Below are 18,327 nucleotides of genomic sequence, written 5' to 3' on the forward strand. Positions count from 1 at the left end.
TAGTTTGTGTGTTATCAGCGCTTCATATCGCCGGGCCATTAATAATTAAAATAATAGATCTATCTAAAATGATCTCGCGGGCCGGATATAATTGTACGCCGGGCTGGATATGGCCCGCGGGCCTTGTGTTTGACACCTATGCTCTATCAGGTCACCTCTCATCCACCGTCGCTCCAAGGAGAAAAGGCCGAGTTCACTCAACCTATTCTCATAAGGCATACTCCCCAGTCCAGGCAACATCCTTCTAAATCAACTCTGCACCCTTTCTATAGTTTCCACATCCTTCCTGTAGTGAGGCAACCAGAAGTGAGCACAGTACTCCAAGTGGGGTCTGACCAGGGTCCTATATAGCTGCAACATAACCTCTCGGCTCCTAAACTCAATCCCACGATTGATGAAGGTCAATAAACCATATGCCTTCTTAAACACAGTCAACCTGCGCAGCTGCTTTGAGTGTCCTATGGACTCGGACCCCAAGATCCCTCTGATCCTCCAGACTGCCAAGAGTCTTACCATTAATACTATATTCTGCCATCATATTTGACCTACCAAAATGAACCAGCTCACACTTAACTGGTTGAACTCCATCTGCCACTTCTCAGCCCAGTTTTACATCCTATCAATGTCCCGTTGTAACCTCCAACAGCCCTCCAACACTATCTACAACAACTCCAACCTTTGTGTCATCAGCAAATTTACTAAACCATCCCTCCACTTCCTCATCCAGGTCATTTATAAAAATCACAAAGAGTAGGGGTCTCAGAACAGATCCCTGAGGCACACCATTGGTCTCTGACCTCCATGCTGAATATGACTCATCTATAACCACTCTTTCTTCTGTGGGCAAGCCAGCTCTGGATCCACAAAGCAATGTCCCCTTGGATCCCATGCCTCCTTACTTTCTCAATTAGCCTTGCATGGGGTACCTTGTCAAATGCCTTGCTGGAATCCATACACACTACATCAACTGCTCTACCTTCATCAATGTGTTTAGTCTCATCCTCAAAAAATTCTATCTGGCACGTAAGGCACGACTTGCCTTTAACAAAGCCGTGCTGACTATTCCTAATCATAAACGTTCATAAATCCTGCCTCTCAGGATCTTCGCCATCAACTTACCAACCACTGAAGTAAGTCTCACTGGTCTATAATTTCCTGGGCTACCTTCACTCCCTTTCTTGAATAAAGGAACAACATCCTCAACCCTCCAATCCTTCAGAACCTCTCCCGTTCCCATTGATGATGCAAAGATCATCGTCAGAGGCTCAGAAATCTCCTCCATCGCCTCCCAAAGTAGCCTGGGGTATATCTCATCCAGTTCTGGTGACTTATCCAACTTGATGCTTTCCCAAACCTCTAGCACATCCCCTTTCTTAATATCTACATACTCAAGCTTTTCAGTCCGCTGTGTCATCCCTACTATCGCCAACATCCTTTTCTGTAGTGGATACTGAAGCAAGGTATTCATAAAGTACCTCCGCTGTCTCCTCCAGTTCCATACATACTTTTCCACTATCACAGTTGATTGATCCTATTCTCTCACATCTTATCCACTTGCTCTTCACATTCTTGTAGGATGCCTTGGAGCTTTCCATAATCCTGTCGGCCAAGGCCTTCTCATGGCCCCTTCTGGCTCTCTTAAGTTCATTCTTAAGCTCCTTCCTGCTAGCCTCATAATCTTCTAGATCTCTATCATTACCTAGTTTTTTTAACCTTTCATAAGCTCTTCTTTTCTTCTTGACCAGATGTACAACAGCCTTTGTACACCACGGCCCCTGTACCCTACCATCCTTTCCCTGTCTCATTGGAACGTACCTATGCAGAACTCCATGCAAATATCCTCTGAACATTCACCACATTTCTTCCATACACATCCCTGAGAACACCTGTTCCCAATTTATGCTTCCAAGTTCCTGCCTGATAGCTTCATATTTCTCCTTATTCCAATTAAACATTTCCTAGCTTGTCTGTTCCTATCCCTCTCCAATGCTATGGTAAGGGAGATAGAATTGTGCTCCCACTGAGAGACCTGACACCTGACCAGGTTCATTTCCCAATACCACATCAAGTACAGCCTCTCCTCTCGGAGGCTTATCTACATATTGTGTCAAGAAATCTTACTGAACATACCTAACAAACTCCACCCCATCTAAACAACTCACTCTAGGGAGATGCCAGTTGATATTTGGGAAATTAAAATCTCCCACCATGACAACCCTGTTGTTATTACACCTTTCCAGAATCTGTTTCCCTATCTGCTCCTCGATGTCCCTGTTACTATTGGGTGGTCTATAAAAAAACACCCAGTAGAGTTATTGACCCTTCCTGTTCCTAACTTCCACCCACAGAGACTCCGTAGAGACCCCACCTCTTTTACCTCCCTCCCTGTTCTTTTTGAAACATCTAAAACCTGGCACTCGAAGTAACCATTCCTGCCCCTGAGCCATCCAAGTCTCTGTAATGGCCACAACATCATAGATCCAAGTACTGATCCATGCTCTAACTCATCCGCTTTGTTCATAATACTTCTTGCATTAAAATAGACACATCTCAAACCATCGGTCTGAGTGCATCCCTTCTCTATCATCTGCCTATCCTCTCTCTTGCACTGCCTCCAAGCTTTCTCTGTTTGTGAATCAATCGCCTCTTCCTGCGTCTCATCAGTTTGGTTCCCAAACCTCAGGAATTGTAGTTTAAACTCTCCCAATAGCCTTAACAAACCTGCCTGCCAGGGTATTGGTTCCCTTGGGATTCAAGTGCAACCCATCCTTTGTGTACAAGTCATACCTGCCCCAAAAGAGGTCCCAATGATCCAGAAATCTGAATCCCTGCCCCCTGCTCCAATCCCTTAGCCACTCATTCATCCTCCACCTCACTCTATTCCTATAATCACTGTCGTGTGGCACAGGCAGTAATCCCAACATGACTACCTTTGTGGTCCTGCTTCTCAACTTCCTTCCTAACTCCCTGTAGATGTGCAGAAGTGTGTAGGTAATGCACTGGCAGAGCTCTGGTCTAATTAATTACCTAATTGCATTGTGGGGCTGCTTTCCATGACCTCATTTTCTAAACTTAACGTCTCAATAGTAAATAACCACTTCACCATCACACTACTCCAATTTTCCAATGGAAACATCAAAATCAAAACTGCATATTGTTGGATTAGGCTGTTGAATTGTATTTTTTTTCTTGTAGTTTAACTTCCTTATGCTTGATTATAATTTTTATATAATGATCTGTAAGTGTATAATTGTTCAATAGATTTTCAGTAATTGTAGTGTAGCTGGTGTATTTTTCTAGAAGTTACTCTGCAGCCTGTGCCATGTCACTGAACTTGACTATTTTTCTTTATCACTGGATTGTGTCTTCCTCTCTAGTCTGAATATGAAACGACCAGTTCCTTTCCTTTCTCTGTTTGTTCTTTGTTCTTGTGACATCCAGTAACTACCAAGTTTTATGCCTCGTTCTTGACTTTCAAAGAACCTCAGGATCAATATGACAGGATCCAACAGTTTTCCTTGAGAGATCACCAGCACCTTAGCTGGGACACCGCAGACAAGCATTGGGTTAGTACCTTCGGTAGGAGCTGATATTTAGACGGCATTGAAGTAGTAAAAATAAAATCCTTGCTTGACGAAAGTAAGTACAAGATTGAAACTCAGGAGCTTGCAGATTACATCAGTGCTTTTCTTGCCCAGACTTGCCAATGTTCTTTTGACGTGCCACCATATTTAACCTGGGAAATGTGGCAACAAATGAACAGAGCGCATGGCAATGCGATAAACTAGGGTGGTAGAGTAGAGTAGGGGATGGCACAGCACTGTAACACTATTACAGAGCCAGCCGCTCAGTTTCAATTCCACCACTAACTCAGCATAGATACCGGGGGCCAAAGGACTTCTCTGGAGATACAGCTCTGGAGATTATACGCAGAAGCAGACAAAATTGGGGTGATTTAATTGAAAAGGAATCCTACAGGAGGCTAAACTAAAAACCACGTCTGATATTACATGTCATTGAGGAGTAAACTTGGGCAGGGGAAACACTTAAAAGACATCAATCCCCTCAGGGAGAGGATGTCATAGGCACCAGGGAGAACACAGGCTTGATACTAGAAATGCTTAGTCTTCTTTGTCACTCGCTTCCCTTCTCTGGTTTGAAGCTGGATTATTTGTTCACCTTTTGAGAAGATCCTTGTCCTTCCAGACGCTGCTGAAGGTTGGTTTAGAACAAGCAGTTACCTCAGGACTAACGTGGTAACACTGCTGACTGCTTCCCTGGGTCCACCCGACTAAGGCAGTACTGGATGAACGATGAGCAGCTGTGAGATAATTAAACCGGGAGGCTTGGGAGACAAAATAAAAGTGGACATCTTGCTCCTCAATCACTACTCAAATGAGCTGTACAAATGGAACAGTTCCAACCCTTCACCAGATGAGTCCACTCCAGCAAAATATGGTAGATATGATTTCTTTGGAGTGAGTACTGGAGACTGCAGAGGAGGTTCACTGGGATGGTGCCTCAATTTAGTTATGGAAACGCTACAGCAATACACAAATGCTGGAGGAACTCAGCATCTAAGGAGCAGAACAAACAGTTGACACCTCAGGATGAGACCCTACCCCAGGACCAGAAAGGAAGGGGGAAGAAGCCAGAATAAGGTGGTGGTGGTGGTGGTGGGGGCAAGGGGAAGGAGTACAAGCTGACAGGTGATAGGTGAAGCCAGGTGAGGGGGGAGGAGAGGGATGGGGGAGGGGAAATGAAGTAAGAAGCTGAGAGGTGATAGGTTGGAAAGGAAAAGGTTCAAAGAAGGAATCTGATAGGACAGGAGAGTGGAACATGGGAAAAAGGGAAGGAGGAGGGGCATGAGAGGGAGGTGATAGGCAGGTGAGGAGAGGGGAAGTGGTAAGAGGGCAGCCCCAATGGGGAATGAAAGGGGGGGGGGGGGAATGAGAAATTACAGAAATTTTCACTTGCCAGTTTGTACACCTCCCCTCCCCCCAGTAGCTTTTTTTTGGCTTCTTGCCTCGTTCTTTCCAATCCTGATGAAGGTCTGAAACTGGATTATTGAGTTCTTCCAGCATTTTGTGTGTTGCTCTGGATTTCCAACGTCAGCCGATTCTCTTGTAGTTTTGGCTGGGCTGTGCTTGTTTTCCTTGGCATGTAAGAAGCTGAGTGGAGTATATATGACCATGAGAACCAGAGATAGGGGAGATAATCAAAATCTTTTTCCCATGTTGGGGAATCAAAAACAAAAGTTTAAAGTAAGGTGAAGAAATCTGAAAGGGCATCTGAGGATAGATTTTAGATGAAGTTATTGAAATCAAGGGCAGCTGGTAGTGTGATTCTCACCGCTGTCTGTAAGGACTTGCTACGTTCTGCCTGTGACTAAGTGGGTTTCCTCCAAGTGCTCCAGTTTCCTCCCCTATTCTACAGACATACGAGTTAGGGTTAGTAAGCTGTGGGCAAGTTATGTTGGCACCAGAAGCAAAGCCAATCAACTGGCTTTAATGCTTAAGGATTCTTCAATCTCTCTCTTCTACTGTCAGAGGTTCCCAACCTGCTTCAAAAGGGTGACAATATCATTGACCACGAAGAGCAGGGTGAGCTGCCACAATGACTATTGTCCAGTTGCACACACACCTACTGTGACGAACAGCTTCAAGAAGTTAATCGTGCCCAGAATCAGCTCCTACCTATGCAAGGACCTGGACCCCCTGCTGTTTGCCAATTTCCACAATAGACCTAGAGCAGATGCAGTCTCACTGGCTCTCCACTCAGCCTGAAACCCCCCCCCGCCCACCACAGACGACAACAACATCCACAGTACTCCAGGCTGCTGTTGACTGGCTACAACTCAGCATTCAACACAATCATGCTAACTTCATTGAACTTAGATTTCACCTGGGTGCTCCCGCATATAAAGATATAACTTGTTAATGCAAATCTCTCCTTGTGCAGATGGATTGGAGGAGGATTGGGAAGCATCAATGGCTATGTGACAGAGAATAGGTTATAGGGAAATAAGAGGGAGAAGTGGACTGACAGCATGGGACTGATGGACCAAATGGCCCCATTCTAGGTCATAAGAAGATTTGAGAAACATTGGAAACCCCCCCATCGTTTGAGCCCAGTTCATCTGAACTATGATCTTCTTCTGGCAGCTTGAAAGACAAGGCTGCATCCGGGTACAGTACTTCACACAGACAACCTACTCAAGGGCAAGTTGTGGTGCAAACTTTTAGGAGGAGAGGGAGCTTTTCCATAACTGAGTCAAGGGCAAATGGACAATCTCTTTTGTTTCGTAACTGAGCCAAGGGCAAACAGAAAATCTCTCTTGTTTGTCAGCATCATTCATAATGGCCATAAAAATTAAAGGAAGAATTTAATAATGTTACCTGCTTATCCAAGAATTCCCTGGCATCCTTTTCAATGTGGCCCTCGTAAAGGTTCGTCGTGAGACTCATCAGTCCAATTTTTGAGAGGCCGAAGTCGGTCAGCTTAATGTGACCCATTGACGTTATCAGCAGACTGTAAAGGAAGAAGTGTTGGGGTAGTGACCAGGCAGAACAAAATGCTTAATGAGATTCGGTGAGTAACCCGACTGTACGAGGCTTCCTGCAGCTTTACAGACCAGCTCGTAATTCGACAGGGAAGGGGAGAACATCAGAAGAATTTTCACTCCTCAGAGCCAACTAGGATAATCCTTTCATCTACTGCAGAAGTATTGATGGACAGAAGGACCATGCCTTGAGATACGTGCAGGCTAGGATAGCAAACTGAGCCCTATTTCTCTTTGCTGAAGACAAAAGATTATGTAAGTCTTTATTACCTCATTGTCTGGTATGGAAGGACTAGTGCACAGGGTTGGGAAAAAGATGCAGAAATTTGCAAACTTAGCCAGCTCCAGCAAGGGCACTACTGTCCCCAGCATCTTCAAAAGGTGGTGACTCAAAAATGGGACATCCATCATTAAGGACCCCCATCATCCAGGATGTGCCCTCTTTTCATTGCTACCATCAGGGAGCAGAAGACATGCACATGTGTAAGGGAATACACCTTCTCTTCTACCATGAGATTTCTGAATGGACAATGAACCAACCCATTAAGATTGCTTCACTATTTTTGTTCTTTTTTGCACTATTAATATAATTCAATAATATTTAAATGAGTAAATTAAATTAGTAATGCAAGAAGAGCACATATATTTCTTATTGTAATTTATAGCTGTTTTGTGTATTGCTCTGTACTGTTGCCACAAATCAACAAATTTGATGACGTAATGTATGTCAGTGATAATAAACCTGATTCTGACTCGAATTCACTTAAAAAGGAATGTGATGATGCACAACTGTCCCATCATTTCCAACCTAGGACACTGATGCACAATATATTACCCATTTGCTCTACAGAATTTCAAAGGATTAAGCTACTTCTCTCTATTTTATTCCCATTGGTTTTCATGTGTGAGTATTGTTTTTTAATTGCCTCTAAGGACAATGTCCTCAGCCTTTCTCCCTCAATGATGCTGGGCTGAAGCCTCTAATTATTCACTCAGTGGCCAGTTTATTTGGCACACCTGTGCAATAATGCAAATATCTAATCAGCTAATCATCTAGCAGCAACTCAATGCATAAAAGCATGTAGGCATGGTCAAGAGGTTCAATTGTTGTTCAGACTAAATATCAGAATGGGGAAAGAAATGTGATCTAAGTGACTCTGACTGTGGAATGATTGTTGGTGCCAGACAGGGTGGTCTGAGTATCTCAGAAACTGCTGATCTCCTAGGATTTTCATTCACAACAGCCTCAAGAGTTTCCAGAGAATGGTGCAAGAAACAGAAGAGAAAAGCTGCTGAGTGCCAGTGGCAGTTTTCTGTGGGTGGAAATGACTAGTTAGTGAGAGAGGTCAGAGGAGAAAGGCCAGATTGGTTCAAGCTGACAGGAAGGTGTCAATAACTCAAATGACCACATGTTACAACAATGGTGTGCAGAAGCAGATCGCTGAATGGACAACATGTCAAAACTTAAAATGGATGGGCTACAGCAGCAGAAGGCCATGAACGTCAGCTCAGTAGCCATTTTATTAGCTGCAGAAGGTACGCATGAAAGTGGCCACTGAATGCACTTGCCTTTTTGCTCAGGGCTAAATGATTACAGCTTCCCTAAACAGAAGAAGCAGTGAAACTGGCTTCATGGAGTGGTTTGGGATACCTAGCCACTACCTCAAAGGATTGCCGCTATTTAACCCAATTAGCGTAGGCAGAAACTTCTGGAATGCCACCAGCTGCTGGGGAAATGAACACAGGCTTTCCTTGACTCTGCTTGAATGCAGTGATATACAAACATATCAGTCTGTGGTTCTATTAAGTATTAATCCAGGTTAAGAACAATGAATGGCACACACAAAATGCTGGAGGAAGTCAGCAAGTCAGGCAGCATCTATGGATGGGGATACACAGTTGATGGTTTGGGCCTTGGTCCTTCTGCAGGACTTGAAAAGAAGGGGGCAGAAGCCAGTACTTTCCAGTCTTGATGGTCTCAGCCCAAAATGTTGACTATTTATTCTCCTCCATAGATACTGTTCGATTTGCTGAGGTCCTCCAGCATTTTGCGTGGAGTTTTCCAGTCCACAGAATCTCTTGTGTTTAAGATGGACAAATGCCTGTGAGGGCAAGGAGGAGAAAGGAACAAAACGAAGTGAAAGGAAGCTTGTGTACAACAGTTGAGTCCTAATGAACTACTCTATTATGAAGGCAGAAAATGCCCAAGAGGTCAAACAGCATCAGTGAAGAGAGGTAAAGACCAGTTCAGACTTCATCAAGACCAATCTGAAGTATTAATTCTACCTCCCAGCAGATACCACCTGACGTGATGAGTTTTTCCTGTCTGTATTACCACATTCCAGCCTTAAACTTACTTGTCTGGCTTTAGGTCTCGGTGAACAATGCCATAATTGTGTAGGTACTCCAAAGCCAGGACAGTTTCTGCAAAATACATCTGGGCCAGGTCCACTGGTAAGGCTCCAATGTTCTTCAATAACGTTGCACAGTCACCCCCTGCAAAAGGAAATGACATGAGGGCCAAATGGTGAGGAGAGGTTGCCAGGCTAGGCCAGTATTCACTTAAATGCAGAATAACAGGTGAACTAATAGAGTATTTGATAAGAAACAGAAAACTTCCTACTTGGAGGGATGAAGCAAAATTGTGTCATTCACAGCATCATCAAGCATTTCATTCTACAAACTTCTGTGAAAAGTCTGTGAACTCTCTCACTTAAGTGCTGCTAAAATGTTTGGAGATTTTAAAGTCTAGCTTCCAGGGCTTTAGCTGGGGAAAGTATATGGAACTAGTGAGTAAGCGCTATTTATATAAAGATCACTTCCAGTCTAACTTGACAGGTTTGAGGAGCTGAAAGGTCAAACGTTCCAAAGAAAAAGATCCACTATTTATGCATCATCCTAACTGCAGGTTCTGTGCTTGCTTGCAAGAGTCAAGAATTTCAGTGCTTGCAAAGTGGAATGCAACTTTGCATGGGAAAGTGCTGGAGAGGAGATTCTGAGTGAGAACAGTTCATCTGGCACAGCTATATTCAGCAACTGTTCAGCTTTCCTCTATCAAATATTAACAGCTCAAATGCACAAACCAGTTCACCATGGAATCTTAGTTCTTAAATGGGAAAAATCAAAGTTTAAAGTACATATACATCATCATGTACTATCTTGAGATTAGTTTTCTTGCAGACATTTACAGGAAAATAAATACAACAGAATTTATAAAATACTATAAATAACTCAGTGGTCAGAAGAGTGTATTCTATGTTGTATCTCTAAATTAATCAATCAATAAAGAGTGACAACCAATGCGCATAAAAGAGAAACTGGGCAAATAATAAATAAAGGCAAATAAATAATACTAAGTTGAAAGTGAGTCTGTAATTGTGGAGTCAACTCAGTGATGAGGTGAGTGAAGTTACTCCTTCCTGTAAGCTTTCTTCCACTGGGATGGGAGGTGTTGATTGCAAGTTTGAAAAGAAGATTGAAGCCCCCAGTGTATTAAGAAGATCCATTGTTTAATTTACACATCTTCATTGCTGAGACCGTTAGAAGCAACATCATATCATCCAGTTACTAAAGGCAATCATTAAACCTTGGGGCAGAGGGGTTGTGACAGGGATGTACAGAATCTGTCACTCAAATATTTCCAGGTACTGCTGATCTAGAATGAATGCCAGGAAGAATGCAGCCAAATAGGTCACAATTATTCCAAAGAATCACACAATTCCTACATGTTCTAACATACATTAAAAAAAAAGATTTTTAACAGGTGCACCATCACCTAGGACTAGCCAAAACACTTTACATGAACTAAGTTCCATTTTACAGACAACGCCTGCAGTCAGTTTGGGAACAGTGTATTTCCATTACTGTGAAGCAGTAAGAAGACAATTGCCAAAATTCCATCATACACTCAGTGAACTGAGTTCTATGATTGTGAAGTTACGCATTGATAGCATAGTTTGGATTTTTCGTTCCAGATTCTTCCTGCATCTGTCAGTTAACATACACAGGACCCCTTGCTATGCAGATACGGATGCCAGTTCCTGGATTTTCAATCTCCGTGGAGTCTCAAGCTAATCCTACTATAGCAGGCTTTCCCATACTTGCTTGGTCTATTTCCATATGAATCAAAGAAGGTCTCAGAGTAGCTGTTCAGCCAGTGAAGAACACAGAACATAAAACATTACAGCCCTTCAGCCCATGATATTGTGCCAGCCTTTTAACCTACTCTAAAATTAAACCTAATAAAACCCTTCCTTCCTACATAACCCTCTATTTTTCTACTATCCACATGCCTATCTAAAAGTCTCTTAAATGTCTCTAATGTATCTGCCTCTACCACTATACCTGGCAGCACGTTCAAAGCACCCACCATTCTCCAAACGTATCTCTGATACCCCTCCCATATATTTATCCAATTACTTTAAAATGATGCCCCCTTGTGTTAGCCACTTCTGCCCTGAGAAAATATCTCTGGCTGTACACTCGACCTATGCTTCTCATCATCTTGAGCACCTCTATCAAGTCACTTCTCATTCCCACACGTTCCAAGGAGAAAAGCCCCAGGTTGCTCAACTTATCCTCACTAGGCATTCTCTTCAATCCAGACAGCATTCTGGTAAATCTCCTCTGCACCCTCTCTAATGCTTCCACGTTCTTCCTACAATGAACAGAATTGAACACAATATTTCAAGTGTGGTCTTACTGGGGTTTTATAGAACTGCAACATTTCCTTGTAGTTCTTGATCTTAATTCGCCAGCTAATGAAGACCAACATACTGTGTGCCTTCTTGACACCCTACCACTTACACGGCAACTCTGAGAGACTGACAGATGTGGACACTCTAGGAGGACCCATTTTAAGCTATGTACTCCCCATGTTTCCATTGGGCCTCAATCCCATCATAACTGAACTCTAAAGGTCACATTTTTCAACCATGTTGACCTTTATCCCATGCTCTAATTATCCATTGTGGATTCCTATCCCTCCAATCAGCAACTGGAATATCTCCCAAACCAATCATCAACCATCACCCGTCTCCCACCCACTTCTGACCTTCAACTTTCTATCTCAGCTCCACCCCCATTGATCAGAAGCTGTGTGCCCAACCCGGGCACAACATCAACCCCTAGAGTCTCATTTATTCAGGCCTTGCTGCTCTCTGCACTGTGTAGTGCGTAAATGTTGGGTCAGTAGCACCCAAAGCTTTGAAACTTGTCAGCAGCTTGGCCAAAACAGCTGTCAGAAGACGGTGACAACCTAATGCACCTCTGTGAATGTCAAGGGATTCCTTGACTAGTATGTTTTGCTGTTGTTGATTGAGTGATAAATATTGGCCAGGTCCTAGGGGAATTTTCCCTGATCTCCTGTAAGATGGTCCCAGTGCAAGGCTCTGCTTGTGTATGCCAGAAAAAGCCTGTCACATCTAAAGGCAGTTCATTTGCCACCGTCATTGTAAAAACCATAACTAATTCCCATTGGCTTCTCTCATGCCCACCGCTTCCAGCCTGAATTGGCAGATGGAGTGAAGATCAATTATGATATTACGCTTGATTCAATGGTACAGTTAGGGTTAGGCGTCGAAGACAGTATTCACTTATATACTCAGTTACTCCTCTGACATAGAAACCTCAAGTCATTGTAGATTGCAGATACCTTTTGTCCAACATTTTATACTCTCCCTCTCACATGCAAAGTCATCCATTTGATAATGCGCTATCTCTATTGATGATGCTGTGGCTTTGGGTTCACAGTACATGGACAACATACAAAAACAATTTACTCAGAATATCAGCAACACTGGGGGTTCAAATAAAAAGCAAAGGAAACATAAACTGAAGAAAAGTCTACCGATAAAAGCAGGCCAACTATTCTGTAAACATGCAGTGAGCGCAGAGTAGGTACGAAAGGAACAACGTCAAGCTCAGCCAATCACAGCAGTGTGGTTACCGAGGCATGGCAGCAGAGCAATTAGTGCCAGTGATCACTGTCTGGGGTCCGATTCCTGCCGCTGTCTGTAAGGAGTCTGTACGTTCTCGCTGTGGCCACGTAGGTTGCCTCCAAGTGCTCCAGTTTCTTCCCGTATTCCAAAGACGCACGGTTAGGTTAGTGAATCGCGGGGCAGGCTATTTATTTATTTTACTTGTTTAGAGATACAGCCCTTCTGGGCCAATGAGCCCCTGCAGCCTAATTACACCCATGTGGCTAATTAACCTACTAACCTGGACGTATTTGGAATGTAGCAGGAAATCAGAGTACCCAGAGGAAACCCATGCAGTCACATGGAGACCACACAAACTCCTTACAGACAGCTGTGGAATTTAACTCAGGTCGTTGGCGCTGTGAAATGTTATGCTAACTGCTGGCACTGGAATTGTGTCAAAACTTGCGGGTCTCCCCCGTCACAATCCTTGGAATGTGACAAACGAAGGACCACAGTCTAGGGTTCTTCTCTCGCGGGAGTTGAAGGGTGGGGGGGGGGGCGGGGTGTATACCCCTAAACAAGTGTATTTAAATATGGAATAACAGAGTGCCAGGTGGGTGGCGAAAAGTGTGAAAATGTAAAGACAGCAATGGATTTGAGAGGGTGATTTTAGATGCATATCATATTTTTACTGAGTTAAGTATTGTATGTAATTAGTTTTGCTACAATAAGTGTATGGGACATTGGAAAAAATGTTGAATTTCCCCATGGGGATGAATAAAGTATCTATCTATCTATCTAAAGGATTGAAAGTCATTGAATGGTTTATTGTATATAATTTTATTTTTGAATATATTATGTTTAATTAAAAAAATAAAGCTTTCTTTCTTTCCTTCTCCATCCCTTTCTTTCATTCACTCTTTCTACCTCTCACTTGATCTCTCTCTTCCTTTCTTACCAACCATCTCCACTCTGATAGGGAAAATATACTTCCTGCAGGCCACTTCATTCATATTAAAGTAATCAGAAACATGTTTCAGTATTTATTCACTAATGCCAAAGCACTAAGATTGCCCACCATTGGTGATGTGACACTCTAATGACTCACCTTCTACATACTCCATTACCATGCACAGGTGCCGCCTGGTCTCAAAGGAGCAAAACATACTGACAACAAACGGGTTCTCCGCAAAGGTCAGGATATCACGCTCCACAAACGCCTGCTGAATCTGGTTTCGGAGAATCAGGTTCTGTTTGTTTATCTTCTTCATTGCAAAGCGCTGCCTGGTCTCTCTATGCCTCACCAAATATACAGCACTGAAAGCAAAATGAGAGCCCATTCATTTAAAGTAACCAGTTTCTACAGTGAGTACAATCAATTCTGCTGTCTAATTAAACTACTTATGCTGCCAGTATGTCTTAACTCTTCTCCTACCAGTGATGTGAGTTTGAAATGGTAGGTTTAGAATTTAAATCAGATATACCAACACTATCCCCAGGAAAGACACAGTATATCTAATTTGGTCCAATCTGCAAATGCGAGATCAGACCAAGAGGAGGGATTGTGGCCAAGATGTTCCCCAGAACAGGGAAGCTGGGACTTACAGAATGGTTGGCCAAACTGATCTCGGATGAGTAGAAGATCTGAATCCACATCAACCTAGCTAGAGCAGACGTTCAGTCTGAGCTCTCAGTGTCTTGTTTGCACCAATCAGTCCGAGAACTGGTCTGGCCACATACTGCACCCTTACTTGCCTCTTCAGGGTGAAATCCGGAAATCCGGAAATTGGTCCCCCAGTGCCTCTGAAGCCAGGTGAACAATTTAGGGCCCCTTACCGATAAGCTCGTCAGGAAGGCTGGGGGTGGGACTGGATTCCCTGGTGGTTGTGTCGGAGAGGAAGAGGCTGCAGAAGCTACAGAGCGTTACGGACAATCCCTCTCACCCCCTCCATGACATACTGGACAAACAGAGGAGCCCCTTTAGTAACAGACTGATTCCACCGAGGTGCACCACGGAACACCACAGGAGATCCTTTCTCCCTGTGGCTCTAAGACTCTACAACTCCTCCTCCTCAATATATAAATACATGGTTTCAATGCACATTTGTATCTTGCACTATTACTTTTTAATGCACGTTTTGTATTTTTTCGTACCTCAGTGCTTACATTTTGTATTTTTAAGTATATATTTCTGACTGAACAACCTTGCAACAATTATTTCCTTCGAGATAAATAAAGTTTTATCTTATTTAATCTAAAAAAGGATGTGCTGGTATTGGGGAGGGTTCAGAGGAGGTTCGCGAGAATGATTCTGGGTATGCAAGTGTTTGATGACTCTGGGCCTGTAATCACTGGAGTTTAGCAGAATGTGGAGGTAATCTCATTAAAACTACTGGATATTGAAAAGACAAGATACAGTGGATGTGAGAGGATGCCTCCTATCTTAGGGGAGTCTTGAACCAGAGGGCACAGCCTCAGAATGCAAGTGCGTCCCTTTACAATAGAGATGAGTTGGAATTTCTTTAGCCAGCGGATGGTGAATCTGTGGAGTTCATTGTAACAAGTGGCTGTAGTATTTTTAAAGCGGATGTTGATAGGTTCATGATTAGTAAGGACATCAAAAGTTACGGGGACAAGGCAGTAGGATAGGGTTGAGAGGGATAATAAATCGGCCATAATGGAATAGTGGAACAGATTTGATGGGCCAAATGACCTAATTCTGCTCCTCTATGGTCTTAAGCGAGATTAATTAATGTTTGTTCAGTCAAGATGTTACCCGCTAATTCATCCTCAGAATTATCTCCACTATCTTCATTTGGATATAGAGGTGAACCTGACTCAGAAATCCATTGACTTCAATGGTCCTGAATTTCAGAAGTACAGCTGGACGCACAGTTTCTAATCAAGGAGCCAACCAGAAAGTTTCAGCAAAGGAATTGGCCAAGAGCCCAGCAGAAGGGCTGAATGTTCCCCTATTGTCCCTATGGTGTTTCACAACATTCCTTGAGATACTTATGCTAATTAATTTCCATTTATCTCTCCCTCCACACTGCTATCTGCCAACTAGTGTTCAAAAGTGAAGGATTATTGAACCCTTGCACAAAGGTTCCCAATATTCATCATCTGAACATGAAGCATAATGTTGGCATCCATCTGTTTGTCACACAAATTCCACCCCTAGGGGTCATAACATTTGTACCATCTGTTCTAATTGTACACAAACAAACTCCCACACGTAAGAGAGCGGCTGCTAATATCCTCCAGTGCTTCATCTGCTCCTCAGCCAGTGAGAAATTTGGACTCCAATACATGGCTCCCACCTCCTTGTGATGGCCCTAGGAGTTAAAAATTATTCAGGAATCGGCTGAGCAGTCTGGGACACACTGACTAGTTACACGAAGCAAATGTACATTTTCCTAAGCCAATGATTGTGTCTATTACTATTAAAAATAAGAAATCAACTAAGAAAGGATGTGCTATCCTTGTAGAGGATTCAGAGGAGGTTCACGAGAACGATCCCGGGAATGACAAAATTAACACATGAGGCGTGTTGATGACTTTGAGCCTGTACTCACTGGAGCTCAGAAAAATGAAGGGGGTTCTAAATGAAACCTATTGAAATGTCTGGACAACGCGTACGTGGAGAGGATGTTTCCTATAATGGGTGAATCTAAGACTAGAGAGCTTAACCTCAGAACAGAGGGACATCCACTTAGAACGAAGTTAAGGGGAGATTTCTTTAGCCAGAGGGTGCTGAATCTGTGGAATTCATTGCCACAGATGGCTGTGGAGGTCAAGTCCTTCAGCACATTTAAAGTGGAGGTTGATGGGTTCTGGATTAGTAAGGGTGTCAAAGGTTACAGGGAAAAGGCAGGAGAATGGGATTAAGAGGGATAATAAATCAGCCATGATGGAATGACAGAGCCGTCTTGATGGGCCAAATGGCCTCATTCTGATCCTATGGTCTATGGTCTATGGTCTATGGTCTAAAAGTAGTTGGAATTGGGAAATTATGTGATGTAATTCCAATAACATGCCCATGCGGACATTGCAACTTCATTTCCAACATGTTAAAAATCAATGGAATTATTTTATTTATTTCTGAATTTTCCCTCCATATAATAAAGCAACATCTCTTCTTTTTCTAGTCTCAAGCAAGCACATAAAGTATTTCTATTTCTATTTTTTCCCTTCGTGGAACATGGGTACCATTGCCAAGGTAGGCATTCATTTCCAATCACCATTTGGCATCTCAAGGAAGTTACTGACAGCCCAGACCTTTCAGTGCCAGGATTTTCATAAAAGATGAAGGGGAATGTTTGCACATCTCAAAATGTCCCTGGACTGAGCTGAGATAGTTTGTTTCAGGATAGAACTAAAGTCAACAACATTTCTGTTTTTCTGGAAACATGTGCAGGCCCAGAGCAGGTAAGGTCTGGTGATTTCTATCCCTGAAGTTATATCAGCAATGATCCCAATTTGTGGCAACTTATTTCCAGACTAATTCTAGATTTATTTAATTAATTGAATTTAAACTCACCAATTGCCATAGCATGCTCAAACTCTGCTCTCTGGTATGTCATCCACCATCCAGGTACTTGTCCCATGACTTCACCTAACTTACCCATATGCTCCGTTGCTTATTAGTTTGATGGTGTCAAAGTCTTCTTCAGATGGCGCCTTTGTGGGTTTACCGGCAGATCCGCGACCCTGTGGCAAATGAAACATCAGGTTGTGGCTGGGATTTTTCAACACTTTGCATCGATCAGCTCCTTAGATGAAACCCAACTCGTCTAAAAGAGCTTGACTGTGCAATCAAAAAATTGGGCATCAAGATGAAGGAGGTTTTAAGAGGGATGAAAGGGGTGAGGTTTTGTCTAGAGGGAAATGGGGGAGGTAGGGTATCTAGGGAGTTGTAGAGGTGTCCAGACAGTACAGTCTTCACCATATAGAGTTAACAGGGAGTTACTGGAGTACTGGAGGGTTTATTAAAGTTAGAGAGCAGCTTAGGGCGGTGGGGGGGGGGGGTCATGAAGATATTTAAAATGAGGACACTCAGCTGGAGGAGAACCGGGTATAACAAAGGCAGCAGCGTAATTGTACAATTCATGGATCGCAAAAGGGAGGGAGATCGTCCAGACCAAAGCAGAAGTGGAAGTGGAAATTTTTCTATAACTTGATGTAAGAGAGCTATCCTTGTGTCTCTCTTTCTCATTGCTTTTGAATTTTGCTTTCCTCTGTCACCATGACCTCTCCCCAGGGTGAGCACGAGGATTACATCTGATCCTTTTAGAGATACACCATATTGTAATTAGATGTACTGTACACACACAAGCTTCCTTAATGTACTTAATGTGTATTGGGGCGGAGGGGGGGACGTAGCTGGACTCCCCTGCCCTATGCATAACTGTGCTGTTGGCTGGCGAAGGAAAGCAAGTGGCAGTAAATGGCACCATCCAGTATTTGAGTTTGTGGAAAGGGGAACTTTTACTGGTTGTCTGTAGAATTATTAGCTTTAGTAGATTAGCGTGATTTCATTGTTTAGGAGGCTCCTGGTCAATAACATCTCCCTTCTCCTCCGACTCAAGCCCATGCTAAATTTGGAGACAAGCTTCCATTTGGTTTGTGAGACGTAGCCAGTTCCAAAATCAACCATTCTTGCTGTTACTCTGGACAAATGTCCACTTTCTGTCAGGCATCCTGGAGACAGTTCTTTGCTCCATTTCAGGCTGGTGTACGTGTCCACAGGCAGCAGGGGTGGGGCAGAGACAGCAGACAAGAGGGAGGGAATGATCACAGATAATGGTGTGAGAGATGCAGAAGAAATAACAGAGAAAGTCAAGT

General features: G+C 43.2%; 1 protein-coding gene across 2 annotated transcripts in view; it reads right to left on the reverse strand.

Annotated features, from left to right (window-relative positions):
- LOC140740161 (microtubule-associated serine/threonine-protein kinase 1-like) overlaps nucleotides 1-18,327 on the reverse strand; it is a 219,902-nt gene that overhangs the window by 68,266 nt on the left and 133,309 nt on the right. For both annotated transcript variants that reach the window (XM_073069135.1, XM_073069134.1), the window contains 4 exons: nucleotides 17,108-17,193; nucleotides 13,592-13,800; nucleotides 8,920-9,058; nucleotides 6,399-6,531 (listed from right to left, as the gene is read on the reverse strand). In XM_073069135.1, coding sequence (XP_072925236.1) covers nucleotides 6,399-6,531; nucleotides 8,920-9,058; nucleotides 13,592-13,800; nucleotides 17,108-17,193 — 567 coding nt within the window. The remainder of the gene's footprint in view (nucleotides 1-6,398; nucleotides 6,532-8,919; nucleotides 9,059-13,591; nucleotides 13,801-17,107; nucleotides 17,194-18,327) is intronic.

The sequence above is a fragment of the Hemitrygon akajei genome, chromosome 16 (assembly GCF_048418815.1).
Source record: "Hemitrygon akajei chromosome 16, sHemAka1.3, whole genome shotgun sequence".
Classification (NCBI taxonomy): Eukaryota; Metazoa; Chordata; class Chondrichthyes; order Myliobatiformes; family Dasyatidae; genus Hemitrygon; species Hemitrygon akajei.